The sequence below is a fragment of the Stegostoma tigrinum genome, chromosome 20, assembly GCF_030684315.1.
Source record: "Stegostoma tigrinum isolate sSteTig4 chromosome 20, sSteTig4.hap1, whole genome shotgun sequence".
NCBI lineage: Eukaryota > Metazoa > Chordata > Chondrichthyes > Orectolobiformes > Stegostomatidae > Stegostoma > Stegostoma tigrinum.
The window spans coordinates 37,299,106-37,314,132 of NC_081373.1; the positions used below are offsets into that span (position 1 = coordinate 37,299,106).

Consider the following 15,027-nt stretch of genomic DNA (forward strand, 5'->3'; position numbering starts at 1 on the left):
TAAGTTCTCATCTCATTCTTTTAAACTCCAAGAAGTGTTAACCCAAATAACTCAAACTCTCTTCACAGGAAAATTTCTCCATACCTAGAATGAACCTAATGAATCTGGATTGTTTCCAATGCCAGTGTATCTTTCAATAAGTAAGGGACCTCTGGGTCAGAAGGTCGTGTTTCAAGTCCCACCAGCTCTGGAAATGTGGTGTAACATTTCCACATTGTGTCATTGACATGGATGATATATTAATTAGAACAAATATAAAGACGAATTATTGATTCAACTGTGAATTACAATGGGATATAGTGTTCACAGTATTACAGGTGTGGTCTAGCTAGGGCCTAGTATAAAACTAATACAGTTTTAGCAAGTTCTCCCTGTTTTTATACTTCTTTCCCTATGAAATGAAGGCCGATAATCCATTTGCCTTCTCCAGTGAATTTATATGCCAGTTCCTTTGTGATAAATGCACAAGGACTCCCAAATTGACATGCGCTGCAGCTGTCTGCTGTCCTTCCCGATTTAAATAATATTCAGTTCTATTCTTTGCAAAGTGCATAACCTTACATGTTCCTACATCACATTCGAGTTGCCTAGTTTTCGCCTATTCACTTAGCATTTCTATTGACCTCTTTATACTCATGTTATCGTGACCACTCGCAATCACATGTAACTTTGTGTCATCAACAAACTTGGTGATAGTACATTCACTTCCATCATCCAAGGCATTAATATATTTTATAAATAATTGTGGTCCCAGCACCGATCCCTATGGCACTCTACTATTTATAGCTCCCAAATCAGTTTGCTTCTGTTAATAATTTTGGAAAGTATAAAATACCAAACCAAAGTTACAAAGATCCAATCCTGAACCTAAATCTATGTAATTATTACTATAATTGACAAATAACAAACCATAATTATTTAGATTTAAATGATAAAAACTGTGTTTTCAAAACAGTGCCTTGCATTCTCTGATTATTACGTCTTATATGTTTTCTGAGAATTCTTCAGTTAGAAAGCTCCACTATTGAAATATATGTGCCCTATCGCTTACTAGATTGCACGAGAAGTGATCACACATTTAAAAATAATTAATTTAAAATAGAGATTTATGGTGGAATAAGATCTTAAAAAGTGCTGTATAAACAATTAATGTATGTTTACTGACAATATTAACAATAAAGTTTTGCTAAGGAATATGTTTACTGGAACATGGCACACTAGTCTTCTTCTGAGTTGATCTAGAATCATCTTTTACTTTGTCCAGTCATTTTTTTTTACCATTTTTAACTATGGCACCTGTCCTATCTTGAATCAGGTCTAATGTTTTTGAGTAGGTTCCCATAGGGATTCAACTGCGATAGGTTCTCCTCCTACCCCAACACTACCACCTTTGGTTCCCTGAGGATCTCTTCTTGATTCCTGGCAATTCCCACTTCCTTGATTCACCATTTTCAAATGTGCACTGATGACACCAAACCGTATCTCACCACTGCTTATCCTGACCCCTTCACACTCCCTAAATTATCAATTATTATTATTGTTGTTTGTCTGATTGTTGTTTACCTGACTCACAGTACAGGATGAGCAGAAATTATCTCCACTAAAAATTGGGAAGTTATAGCCACTCTGTTTGATCCCTGATACAAATTATATTAGATAGTTCTTGACTGGCTTCCTCTTTCTGACAAGTGTCTGCTTCTGCTTAGACCCTCATTACCTCATTTGACTTTGAGACATGCTTGCCACCAATATTTGTCCTAATGTCAATTGCCTATTTCCACCTCTGTAACACTGCCCCAACTCTGCTCCTGCCCCAACTCATGTGCTGCTGAATACCCGAATGTGATCTTTCCTTTTGATAATTCAAATGCATTCTTAGTGGCCCTGTCACATTCTATGACATAAGATGTTATAGTTGCTGGAAAACTGAAATAAAGACAGAAAATGCTGGAAACATTCAGCAGGCCTGGCAACATCTCTGGAGAGAAGAGCAAAGTTGTTGTTATTTTTGTTGGTGTTTTTGGCCTCATTTCCTTTTCGTTGAAGTAGCTTCGGGGCTATGCATAGGAGTCCTCTGGCTATTTTTATGAATCATGAAGGAATAATGTTGGTGAAGATAAAGTGCAAGTTCCTTACATTGAACAAATCTAAGTTTACATTGAAATTTCCTTTAAAACCCAGTATTGAATAATGCTTACTTACCATTCTTGGCACTATTAAAGTAATTCTTCTCATCCATCTATGATATTACTTGCAACTATTTCATTTGAGAGTAACTAATCTTGAGTGACAAAATGTTTACAAAACTATTTGGGCCCATGCCGGAAGACATTACATCAGGGTAAAGTCACAGTGGTACTCTATATTGATTTTTAAAGGTATATCCAATGTATTTGATCTTGAAGTTATTTTCCACAGGTCACTGTGAAAGAAAAAAAACTAGATACTGTAATAAATGATCAAATTACAGTGTTGCTCCAAGAAAGTTCGACATTACACCAAGACAATAAGTATTTGAAAGAGCGCCTCACAATTTTCTTTGAGAAGAATAGAAAATACATGAAGAATATTCAAGGTTCAAAGGCTGTTGTGCCAGTAACTCAGAACTCGAAGAAAATGCTGGAGAATCATGTCCCTGATTTGAGACACAAGCTCAGTAAAAATGTAAGAAAACCATTAAAATTAATGGAAAATGCAAATGGACCAAATTCAACCATTTACAATGAAACACCAATAATGAAATATTATAAAATTTAGAAAATTGATTTCCCCCTGAGGAAATGAGCAGAGGAAAGTGTACAGCAAGGCTGAAAGAATACTTTTGATATTTAATGAATGAAAGGATGACCTTAAATTTCACTGCTGTGCAGGAGACTGAGAAAACTGCTTCTATTTTGAAGCATGACTTCCATTCAAGAATAATTTCTACTTCATACACACTGCTAAATTTTGTAGCTGCAGAGGTTGCAAAATCTTGGCAGCAACACTTCTGCCAAATCAATGGAGTCAACGTACTATTGAACATGAAACATTTAAATCAAACCGTACAGATGTTACTTGAGAGGCATGGATGGTGTGTGCGCATGTGTAAACCCGTTGTCCTGTAACCTTCAAAATAATATACAAGACAGATAAAATAAATGCAATGATTTGCTATGTAAGACTGAAAAGGATTAATTCCAAGATAGCACAAATATGTTGAAACAACTTTTAAGTGCTTGAGCTTAATTGTTGGTAATGTTTACAATAAGTAAAACCACAAAGCTTGGCTAGAATGACTCCAAACAAACGTTGGGATCTAAATTCGTCCTGCATTTCCAAAGAATGGGAGCTATGTGATTCCATGAATCCCAGAAAAGAAACAAAATATATCTAGAAGGTCAAAATATACTCCAAAAAATGATTACTTTCATGATGTGAAGAAGATTTCGTAAAACAGATATAGTGGGATGAAATCCTAGGCAAGTTTTGAAAATAGTTCAGGTTGTTTATTGTCCAGTAAAAATGTACTGTAATTTTCAATTGAAGTGTGGAATAAGTATTATTGGGGGAAAATGTGTTCCTGCTGCTACAACAGGGAGAAAAACTGCAAATGTTCATATTTTCAGTGGGGTGGGATAGGGGGTGAAGAAACACAAGAGAATGGAATTTGAAGATCTTATTTTTTAAAGAAGTTGTATTTGCCCAACATGGATCAAGTTAGATTTGCCCCTAAAAGACAATCACAGGAAGATATATTATACTCAAAAGGATGAGTCCTATATGTTTGAACACTGGCAAATGAATGCCTGAAAACTTGAAGTTTGACTTTTCAAATATTGAACACGGGAAAGAAAATGCTTGATTAAAAATAGTTACAACCAGATACATCCGTATCCAGATGTATAAACAAGGAGATGAATCTGAATCACATATTCAATGAAGGAGCTGCAAGAAATAAGGTGACAGCAAAGTGAAGAACATCCATCGTAGTCATACCAAAAACAATCGGATCTGGAGAAGGTGCATTCATTAGTGGGGCAGGTAAGGAATCGCTGTTACTTGCATATGTTAAAGGAGTTGCATAACTTATTTTACAAATGATGGAGTTACAGGCAGTTTACACCTCTTATTGTAACAATTATACCATTGTTTCTTGCACTAAACTACCTGAAAAGTATTTTGTCAGCTGTAAAATGTTTTGAGATATTCTTATGGCATAAACAATTCAATACAAATCCAAGGCTTTCTTCCTTTTTCTACCTGTTGCTCGTAGAATCTTTCAAGATAGGTTGGAAATATGCGTTTCTATCTGAACCACCATTCTCAAAAAGCAGAGGCAGCTGCGGAAATTACAGCTATATATTTTCTCCATCTGTAACCTGTTTTGCCAGGCAGGGTTTGATTAGTTGACAAGCAGAACTGATATGTTTACATCCATGTCTTTCTCTGAGCTGCAAATCGATATATAATGGTGGCACTATCTGTGCTGTTAACGTTGTGCTTGTCCTATGCAAGTAATTTTTATCAGGAAATATAGGTGGATTCATGTCATGGCAGACACAACACACTTTGAGTGGACTCTGCATGTTTCAAGCTTTTCCACAAAATAGAAAGGCTGTAGGCATAATTGCCTATTAAGATGCACACAGGAAGCTAAAGCCAGGAATTCCACTACTCCCTTGACCATTGCTTTGCCACTAACAGTGTTCAAGTTGGATTTGACTGGCCTCATAGCAGGGGCTTTAACGGAAATGGGGCCAGGAAACTAGGAGCCAGCTGCTTTGCGTTGGCTCTCACCTCACATTCCTAACACAAGGGGGGTTTCCCAGCAATGAAATGGGAAATTATTCGGCTAGCCACTCCGTTGGAGGTGAGAAGTCAAATAACATATTTCAGGCCCCTAGATAACAAAGTGTGAAGTTGGATGAACACAGCAGGCCAAGCAGCATCTCAGGAGCACAAAAGCTGACGTTTCGGGCCTAGACCCTTCATCAGAGAGGGGGATGGGGTGAGGGTTCTGGAATAAATAGGGAGAGAGCGGGAGGCAGACCGAAGATGGAGAGAAAAGAAGATAGGTGGAGAGGAGAGTATAGGTGGGGAGGTAGGGAGGGGATAGGTCAGTCCTGGGAAAACGGACGGGTCAAGGAAGTGGGATGAGGTTAGTAGGTAGGGGATGGAGGTGCAGCTTGGGGTGGGAGGAAGGGATGGGTGAGAGGAAGAACAGGTTAGGGAGGCAGAGACAGGCTGGGCTGGTTGTGTGGTGCAGTAGGGGGAGAGGAAGAGCTGGGCTGGTTTTGGGATACGGTGGGGGAAGGGGAGATTTTGAAGCAGGTGAAGTCCACATTGATACCAATGGGCTGCAGGGTTCCCAAGCGGAATATGAGTCCCCACCCTTGTCTGCATTCCGGAGAGACCACTCCCTCTGTGACTCCCTTGTTCGCTCCACACTGCCCTCCAACCCCACCACACCCGGCACCTTCCCGGGCAACCACAGGAAATGCTACACTTGCCCCCACACCACCTCTCTCACCCCTATCCCAGGCCCCAAGATGACTTTCCATATTAAGCAGAGGTTCACCTGCACATCTGCCAATGTGGTATACTGTATCCATTGTACCCGGTGTGGCTCCCTTTACATTGGGTAAACCAAGCAGAGGCTTGGGGACCGCTTTGCAGAACACCTCTGCTCGGTTCGCAATAGACAACTGCACCTCCCAGTCGCGAACCATTTCCACTCCCCCTCCCATTCTTTAGATGACGTGTCCATCATGGGCCTCCTGCAGTGCCACAGTCATGTCACCCGAAGGTTGCAGGAACAGCAACTCATATTCTGCTTGGGAACCCTGCAGCCCAATGGTATCAATGTGGACTGCACCAGCTTCAAAATCTCCCCTTCCCCCATTGCATCGCAAAACCAGCCCAGCTGGTCTCTGCCTCCCTAACCTGTTCTTCTTCTCACCCATCCCTTCCTCCCACCTCAAGACGCACCTCCATTTCCTACCTACTAACCTCATCCCACCTCCTTGACCTGTCCATCTTCCCTGGACTGACCTATCCCCTCCCTACCTCCCCACCTATACTCCACTCTCCACCTATCTTCTTTTCTCTCCATCTTCGGTCTGCCTCCCCCTCTCTCCCTATTTATTCCAGAATCCTCTCCCCATCCCCCTTTTCTGATGAAGGGTCTAGGCCTGAAACATCAGCTTTTGTGCTCCTGAGATGCTGCTTGGCCTGCTGTGTTCATCCAGCTTCACACTTTATTATCTTGGATTCTCCAGCATCTTACAGGTATTGTTGCTTCCTACAGTAACCCTGTTGTCCTTCAGTTAATGATCGAAATGCCATTTTTTTGATATTTTATTTGCAGGAGTTCAGAGCTCACATTTTCTTCCAAAGCAAATATTAATAATTAACAACATGTGAAAATAAACAGGTTGCTACTCTACAATTAACATTTTAGCTAAACATCGTGTAAGATTTACCTAATTTGACCACTTGACTGAAGGGTAATTTTTAGCTTGTTTTCTGCTTTGTAGAATTTTGTTAAATGAGAATATTGATTAAACTGAAAACACTGGGACACAACAATTCTTAGCTAACCTGTTGCTTACTTGCCAGACTGTTTTGTTGACTGAGTAACTGATAAAAGTATCCATCTCTCATCAGAGGTCAGCTGCTGATGTTCATCTCCTGAACGGTCACAAGCTAATTTTATCCTATTTAAGTATTCTTGGCTAGAAACCATATTTTACCTTACAGTTTATACAAAACCATCTGTCTGTGAACACATCTTAGGCAAACAGTCAGATTGTGGGTGCCTATATATGTCAACACAGTGTTTCTTTGGCAAAAAATGCAAAATAGATCATAAAATCCCGACAGTGTGGGAAGAGACCATTCAGTCTATCACACCAACCCTCTAGAGCACCCTGCCAGACCCAGCCCAATATTTATGCTGGCTAATCCATGTAGCCTACACATCCCTGGGCACTATGGGCAATTTAGCACAGCCAATCCGTCTAACCTGCACACCTTTAGACTGTGGGAGGAAACCCACACAAACAATGGGGAGAATGTCTGTGTGGAATTTGCACAATCACCAAAGACTGGAATTGAACCTGGGTCCCTAGCGCTGTGAGGCTACAGTGCCGCCCTCAATAGGTGACAACACATTGGCAGCTTGTTTACACCCCGATGTGCCCAAACCAAATTCAGACAGAATGGCAAACAAATTTCAAGTTTGCAGTGTTCGCGTTTTGGGTCCAGTGACCCTTCCTCAGAGCTGGACCCAAAATGTTAACCCTGATTTTTTCTTCACAAATGCTGCCAGACCTGCCGAGCTTTTTCAGCAACATCTGTTTTTGTTCCTGATTTACAGCGTCCACAGTTCTTTCAGTTTCCAGGTTTGCAGTGTTGCACAAAAACAAATCACACTCCCAAAGTCACTAAACATCTAACTATTTGCTTTCCTTCTTCCAGAGCTTGTACAGACTCACTCAAATTTTTAAACTAAAGGAAATGAAAAGCATTTTTCATGGACTTAGATTCCCAGACTTGTTGTTTCTTTTTTTCTGAATGACATTTAAAATTGGACTGACTCAATGAACACTGCAGGGCTAATTTATGCTCTGGACCATGAACAGAAGGAGAGACTTGAGCTCAGAAAGTGATGATAAGGTGTCTGTTGAACCACTCCACCCAATTTGGTGTAAGTGGACCCACAATTCATTGGGGGAGGGTGTTCCAGCATTTTGAGTGAAAAATACTGAAGGAGCAGTGACACATTTCCAAGTTGACGTGGTGAGTGGCTTGGAGGCAAACTTGCAAATGCTGCTGTTCCAAAGTACTTGCTGCTATTGTCCTTCTAGAGGGTAGTATAATGGGTTTCTGAGGACTGGTTAGATCAGTTAGCTGGACAGCTGGTTTGCAGTGTAGGGTGATGCCAACAGTGTGGGCTCAGTTCTTGCACTGACTGAGGTTACCATGAAGGACTCTCCTTCTCAACTTTGCCCCTCAACTGAGGTGTGGTACACCCAGGCTAAACCACCACCAGTTGTCATGTTCCAATGAGAGAGCAGCCCTGTGGTCTGGTAAGACTATGGAAACTTTAATTTTATTACAGGTTTAGAAAGTGCTGTCTAAGGAGGCTTGGTGAATTTTTGCAGTACATCTTGTAGATGGCACACATGCTACTAAGTGTTGATGGTGGAGTGATTGAATATTTATGGTTGTGGTGCCAATTAAGTAGATCCTTTTTCCGGATGGTGTCAAGCTTCTTGGCTGTTGATGGGGCTGCTTTTGTCTTGACTTGAAACAAAAACAAAGTTGCTGGAAAAGCTCAGCAGGTCTGGCAGCATCTGTGAAGGAAAATACAGAGTTAGCGTTTCGGTTCTGGGACCCTTCCTCAGAACAGAACAACTTGTCTTGACTTGTGCTGAGTAGGTGCAGGACAGGTGTTGGAGAATCAGGTGGTGGAGGCTAGTCTCTGATTTGCTTTTGGGGGGATATTCATTGTATCATTGCCTAGTTCAGTTTCTTGTCTATGGTAATCTCCAGAACAATGATAGTGGGGGGATTCAGTGATAGCAATACCATGGGATGTCAAGGGATGATTGTTAGATTATCGATTGTTGAGAATCATCATTGCCTGGTACTTGTGTGGCATTAATGTCATTTGCAACTTGTCAGCCCAAACTTGAACATCTCCACTTCTGATCTTATAATGGAGGGAAGGCCGTTGACAAAAGAGCTGGAGCTGAGATGACTGATCTCCAACAACCACAACCATCTTCCTATGTGTCAGGTATGCCAACCAGTGGAAAGCTTGGCCCCTGATGGGCATTGATTCCAATTTTGCTTGGGCTTCTCTATGCCACACTCAGTCAAATGCAATCTTGTTATCACTCACACCTCACCTCTGAAATTCAGCTTTTTTAATCCATGTTTGCACCGAGGCTGAGTGCTGCTGGTAGAACTCAAACTGAGAGTCAGTGAAGAGGATATTGTTGAGCAAGAGCTACTAAATGAAACTGCTGGTGATATCTTATGTCAGTTTACTGATGATTGACAGTAGACAGTAATTGGCCAGGTTGCATATGTTCTACTGTTTGCATACAGGACATACTTGGGCAATTTTCAACTTGGCCAGTTAATTGCCAGAGTGTGTAACTGTACTGAGACAGCTCAGCTATGTCATGGCAATTTCTGGAGCACATACTCTCAGTACTATTGCTAGAATGTCGTTGAGGCCAAAAGCCTTTGCAATATCAGTGCCTCCACCTGTTTGTTAATATCACACAGAATGAACTAAATTGTTTGAAAGATCTGCATCTGTGATGCTGGACATCTCTGGAGGAAGGTGAAATGAACCATCCACTTGGCACTTCAGGCTGAAGATTATTACAAATGTTTCAGGCTTATTTTATTCACCAATGTACTGTGTACCTCCATCATTGAAGATGGGAATATTTGTGAAATATCCTCCTGCATTGAGTTGTTTAATTGTCCGGCACTATTCACAACTGGATGTGGCAGGACTGTAGAACTTAGAAATGATCCCTTGGTGGTGGGTTTTCTTCCTTCTGTCTATCACTTGCTGTTTATGCTGTCTGATACACAAGTAGTCCTGTTTGGTAGCTTCAGCAGATTGGCACCTTATTTTTAGCTGTGCGTGGTGCTGCTCCTGACTTGTCCTCCTTTGGTCTCCTTTGAGCCAGGGTTAATATCCTGGCTTGATGTTAGTGGCTGAATGGGGGTGTCATGAGGTTGCAGATTGTGTTGGAATACAATTCTGCCATTGTTTGATGGCCCACAGCACTTTATGCATGCCCAGTCTTAAATTGCTAGATCTCAAGATGATAGGGCCACATCACACAATGGAGGGAATTCTCAGTGCGAAGATATAAGGATTATGCAGTGGTCAGACCTATTGATGCTGTCATGCATCTACAGCTGGCAGATTGGTGGGGATAAGTTCAGGTGTGTTTTTCTCTCTTGTTAGTTCCCTCATAGTCTGCTGCACATCCCTTAACCACCTTTCCTTTGTGCCATGGAACAGTTTCCCCTTAATATGTATATCATCATTAGCTATTTACAAGATTAAAGATGGTTTGTAGCATTTACAAATGTTACAGTGGTTATGTCTTCTTTGTGTGATTGAATGATTTCCTTACCTTTTATCTGTTTGCCACTCCTGATTCCAGAATAAGTGTTTCTCAAAACCGCTTGGTGCTTCCAATCATATTTCTCCCCTAATATCTGTGTTACCTTGTAATTTCTGTATCTACCTAGTAATTTCTGATTGTCATCATTCTCCTAGAAATTCCATTGTAATATTTGTGAGCATTGTCTGGGCTTTGATATGTGGTGCTCAGTCTTGTAGCCTTTCTAAAATGATGCTGTGTGGAAGACATTCCTGGGTATCCTTGACAAGATAATTTGCATGAGGGTTGCTAAGATAATAGACTTGGTGCTGCTAAAGAATATCCTCAGAGTTTGCTGAAGTCAAGGTAAGATTTACTTTAGAATCACCTTACTGTATCTTCATTTGTCACGAGGCTTCAAGAGACAGTGAGATCTTGTGACATTGTGCTACTTCCTGTGATGATGTATGGATAGAGCACAGTCAGATGTAACTCCTTAACTACAATGTAAAGGCTGGATATAGGAAACCTGAACTGATTGATTACAATTTGACCAATAGTTGTTTTGTTATGCCTGGTCAGAGCAGCTACACTAAATGACCAAGAAGTGGAGGCATCACCAGATAGTGTAGACTCCCAAATGTTAACACAGTCAATTTTTCAATTTATTTCAGTTCAAGGAGTGCAAATGTTGGGGATGGACATGTCTGCTACCTTCCTTCCCCCATTGCTGAGTCATGATTGTGTTGATTTTTTTTTAACCACTTTCTAGGGAGAGACAGCTCAGATACAACCCTAGACAATCTGAATAATGGCAGAAAAACATCCCCTTGATTTGCCAAACTATGATATTTATAGTTTTGGGTCTGTTGTGTGGCACGTGATTAGTGAGTATTCTGCTTCTCCTTTGTGCTCCTATCTCCTATGTACCATCGTAACTGATTGATTGCATTATTCAAGGAATGAGTCAATAATTGGTTTCAGAATTTTACTATTAGTCATCACTTGTTGCCTATGACACCATGATGGGCTTTTTTAAAAAATAATTCCTTCATATGCTGTGTGTCATTGGCAATGTGAATATTTATTTCCCCTCTGTATTTGCTCTTGAGGTGAGTCACCTTCTTGAACTGCTGTCAGCCCACATTGTGTGGGGACACAGTGCAGTTAAGGATGGGGTTGTAGGTTTTTCACCTGGAATAGAGATACTAAATTACCATTACTGAATCCCCCACTTATCCATATTGCGTGGTTGCCATTGGCCAGAAACTAAACTGGATTTATCATATAAGCTCTTTGGTCTCTGGAGCCAGGCTTAGGCTCTGAGAAGTCCGGAGGTAAATCGCTTGCCACAGACTTTTCAGCCTCTGACAGACCAAAGAGCTTGTATGATAAATCCAGTTTAGTTTCAGGCCAATGGCAACCATGTAATATTGATAAGTGGGGGATTCAATAATGGTAAGTTAAGTGAATGTCAAGGTATGAAGGTTAGATCACAAAGAACAAAGAAAATTACAGCACAGAAACAGGCCCTTCCGCCCTCCAAGCCTGTTAGAGATAGTCATTGCCTGACACTTGTGTGTTATGAATGTTACTCGCCATTTACCAGCCAAAGCCTGAATGTTGTCCAAGTTTAGGTGCTTTACTATCTCATGAGTTATACGTATATTACGATTGTGCAATTGTTAACAAACAAGCCCACTTCCAATCCAGCATAGATTAGGCATTGGAAACAATAAACGCTTATCTGCTGCATGAGACTTCAAGGGGCCCAGAGCCAGTGGTAAGGACTCTCAGAGCCACGCTGTCCATCCTGTATACCAGTGTCTCACCGCCTCTGTTGGATCCCACTTAGTGAGGAGGAGGAGTCTAAGATATTGACTGTATGATATGATTCACTGAGTATGATCAAGTCAGGCTGTTAATTGACTATAGCTGTCCCAATTCTGGCACATATCCCAGTTGCTATTAGGGAGGATTTTGCAGAGTTAGCTGTGTAGGATATTCATTTATTATTTCCAATGCCTAGTCAGTGCTAGATGGTCCATCTAATTTTATTTTTATTCAGTATTCCTAGAGCCATTTCATACAATAATGGCTTTCTAGGCCATTTCAAAGGCATATTAGGAGTCATCCTGTGTGTCTGACTTCACATGTCAACCAGGCACGGTAAGGAGAGCTGACGTACTTCTCTGAAAAACATTAGTGAACGAGATAGACTCTTAAACAATCCTGTAGTTTCATGATAAATATTAATGGCACTGTGTTGCAGCAGCCTGTATAGATTGCTGATAGTTTTGCTGTTTTCTGGTATCTGCACTGCCAGTTACAGAGAGCACTAATATATTCATACATTGAATATCATAACTCTTACATGTGACTGCTAACAGCACAGCAATGCTATTGAACACCCCCTCAATATGACCACTTGCTGTATCTGAGAACACATCAGGAATAAGATGAAGATAATTTTGTTCATATTTCTTTGTGAGACCAAGGGTAAATTCAATAATAGGTAAAACTTTTAACTGCAAACATTGACGTTTTGGCCACTATTTATTCTATTCGTCTCAACCTGCATGGCATACTTTTCTTGGATGTATCAACTTAGAAACTGCAGATATTGATGCATCCAGGATGAGGTGACTCTCTGCTATTCAGGATAATTGTTTTGAGAAATAAAAGCCTATTTTTGATAGGAAATCAAATCTATGAAACAGATGTCACTTATTTCAAAATTTTGAAATGTGTCCATTTATTTACCCCTAATTGAAGCTGAAATGGAGCTGGAATGTTCAAAGGGTTAAATGAAATATCAGTAGAGCAGAACAAGACATTGTACACAACAATAAAAGAACAATAATAAAACAACAATACAATCGTTGACTTAAATCTCGCAAGATTGTCCCCATTCGTGGGCGGAGATGATCATTGAAAATGTAGCATTGACAGATAATGTGCCTACATGTCTACAGTCTTCCTTAAAATTGAAGTGTTCTCTTTTGACTTACCGTCATGAAAACAGATAAATCTGGAATGCATCTAAAGCTTTAGCAGAGATTTGTAGCTCGGGTTGTGAGTGAGGTTGTTGACTTGCTCGCTGAGCTGGCTCGTTTTCATTCAGACGTTTTGTGCCAGGTGACATCATCAGTGAAGCCTCTGAGGAAGTGATGTTGTTTTACTCCGCTTGGAATTTATACTGCCCAGTCCATTATAGCGAGTAGTGTTATTTCCAGTTTTGATCTGTACGGGTTTGTGTATCGGGTCCAATTCCATATGTTTGTTGATAACATTATGGGTTCAGAACCCTGCCTCTACGAATTCCCGCGTGTGTCTATGTTTGGCTTCTGCTGCTATTGTTGCATTGTTCCAGTTAAACTGTTGGCCTTCATTGTCCGACTGCACTGATATTGCAGAAAGTTTGTTGTGTCGTTTTGCTGCTAGCTGATGTTCATGTATTCTGATGGCTAGTTTCCTTCCTGTCTGTCCAACGTAATGTTTGTGACAGTCGTTGCATGGTATTTTGTAAACTATGTTGGTTCTGCGTGTTGTGGGAAGCTGTGGGCTTGTGTGCTACCATGATTCCTAGTGGTCTTAGGAGTCTTGTTGTCAGCTCTGATATGTTCTTGATGTAGGGCAATGTGGCCAGTGCTTAAGGGCATACTGTGTTCTCCGTTGTTGTCTGTTTAGTAGGCATCTGTGGATGAAGTTGTTGAGATATCTGTTTATAGCGAAGATTTTGTATAGGTGCTCTTCCTCTTTCCAACGTAGTTCTGGAGCGTTGCAGTGTGTCGTGGCCTGTTTAAATAGAATCGGACCCCATATACAAACCCAGACAGATCAAAACCAGAAATGACACTATGCACCATTACAGACCAAACAGTATAAATTCCAGGTGGAATAGAACAACATCACTTTATCAGAAGCCACACTGATGATGTCACCTGGCATGGTGACGAAACATCTGGATGAAAACAAGCCAGCTCGGTGAGCAAGTCAACAATCAGGAATGTATTGTTTGATAGCAATTTTCCTCTGCTATTCCCCCAGGAACCAAACAAAAATCTCCAATGCTTTGTCATTGTTCTGAGCTTCTTCTGAGTTCTAGTGCCCACTATTGGTGGGAGTAAGAACAGACATGTAATCGAGGTGGGAGGGGAAGCACCTAACACTCCTTCCTCATTTTCTTCTTTCTGATTAAAGCACCTGGGAAAGAATTCTACAAGGTGTTGTAGCCATTCTCATTTTGTTGGAACAAATCAGTGAGATGCAGATAGCAGACTCATGGAGGCAATAAAAATGGAGGTGACTGTTTTTGCAGAGATCACAAAGTGGTGGTTGGGCTTAATGCCTTCCGTTCCTGCTCATGGAGAACCATGAGGTAACATTTTGAAAATATTGAAGAGAAGAGATACTTAGGGGCTCAAATACATAAACCTTTAAATGTGGGAGAACATATTGATATGAAAAACAAAAGATATTCTATGACTTATGGTTTGACTGCAGTTTAGAAAGTAATTGCCAATTTTAATACAAACTTTTGGAGCCGCACCAAGGCTACAAAATAAGTAGAAAAGAGATTCGATAAGATTGATCTAGAAATGAGAGACCTTATGGACGAACTCTAGAAATGCTAAGGGCTTAGTCTGCTTGAATGGTGAAGGTTAGGATATCTTGGGGCATTTGAAGTTATAAGGAATTTTAATAAGATCAAATAGCAAAAATTATTCCCATTGGTTAGTGATATTTTAAATAAAGACCACTAGTATGGTTGGGCCCGAATTGAGATTTGAATAATGGGAGGTGATCTTGTTGAATCATGCTGTTTCCTGAGGGAACTCGACAAAGTTGAGTGCTGAAAGGATGTTACCCCTTGTGGGAGTAACTAGCACTTGGGACCACA

The 15,027-nt window shown here is 40.7% G+C and overlaps 1 protein-coding gene across 11 annotated transcripts in view; it reads left to right on the forward strand.

Annotated features, from left to right (window-relative positions):
• Nucleotides 1-15,027, forward strand: part of jakmip3 (Janus kinase and microtubule interacting protein 3) — a 351,944-nt gene that overhangs the window by 262,410 nt on the left and 74,507 nt on the right. For 8 of the 11 annotated variants that reach the window (XM_048551242.1, XM_048551243.1, XM_048551244.1 and 5 more), the window contains one exon: nt 2,419-2,532. Coding sequence is in view for 3 of the 11 variants with exons in the window: in XM_048551237.2 (XP_048407194.1) it covers nt 2,419-2,757 (339 nt within the window). In the remaining 8 variants the exon portion in view is untranslated. Of the gene's footprint in view, nt 1-2,418; nt 4,024-15,027 lie in introns of those variants that run through there. The other 3 variants (XM_048551237.2, XM_048551238.2, XM_048551240.2) reach the window with 1 other exon arrangement.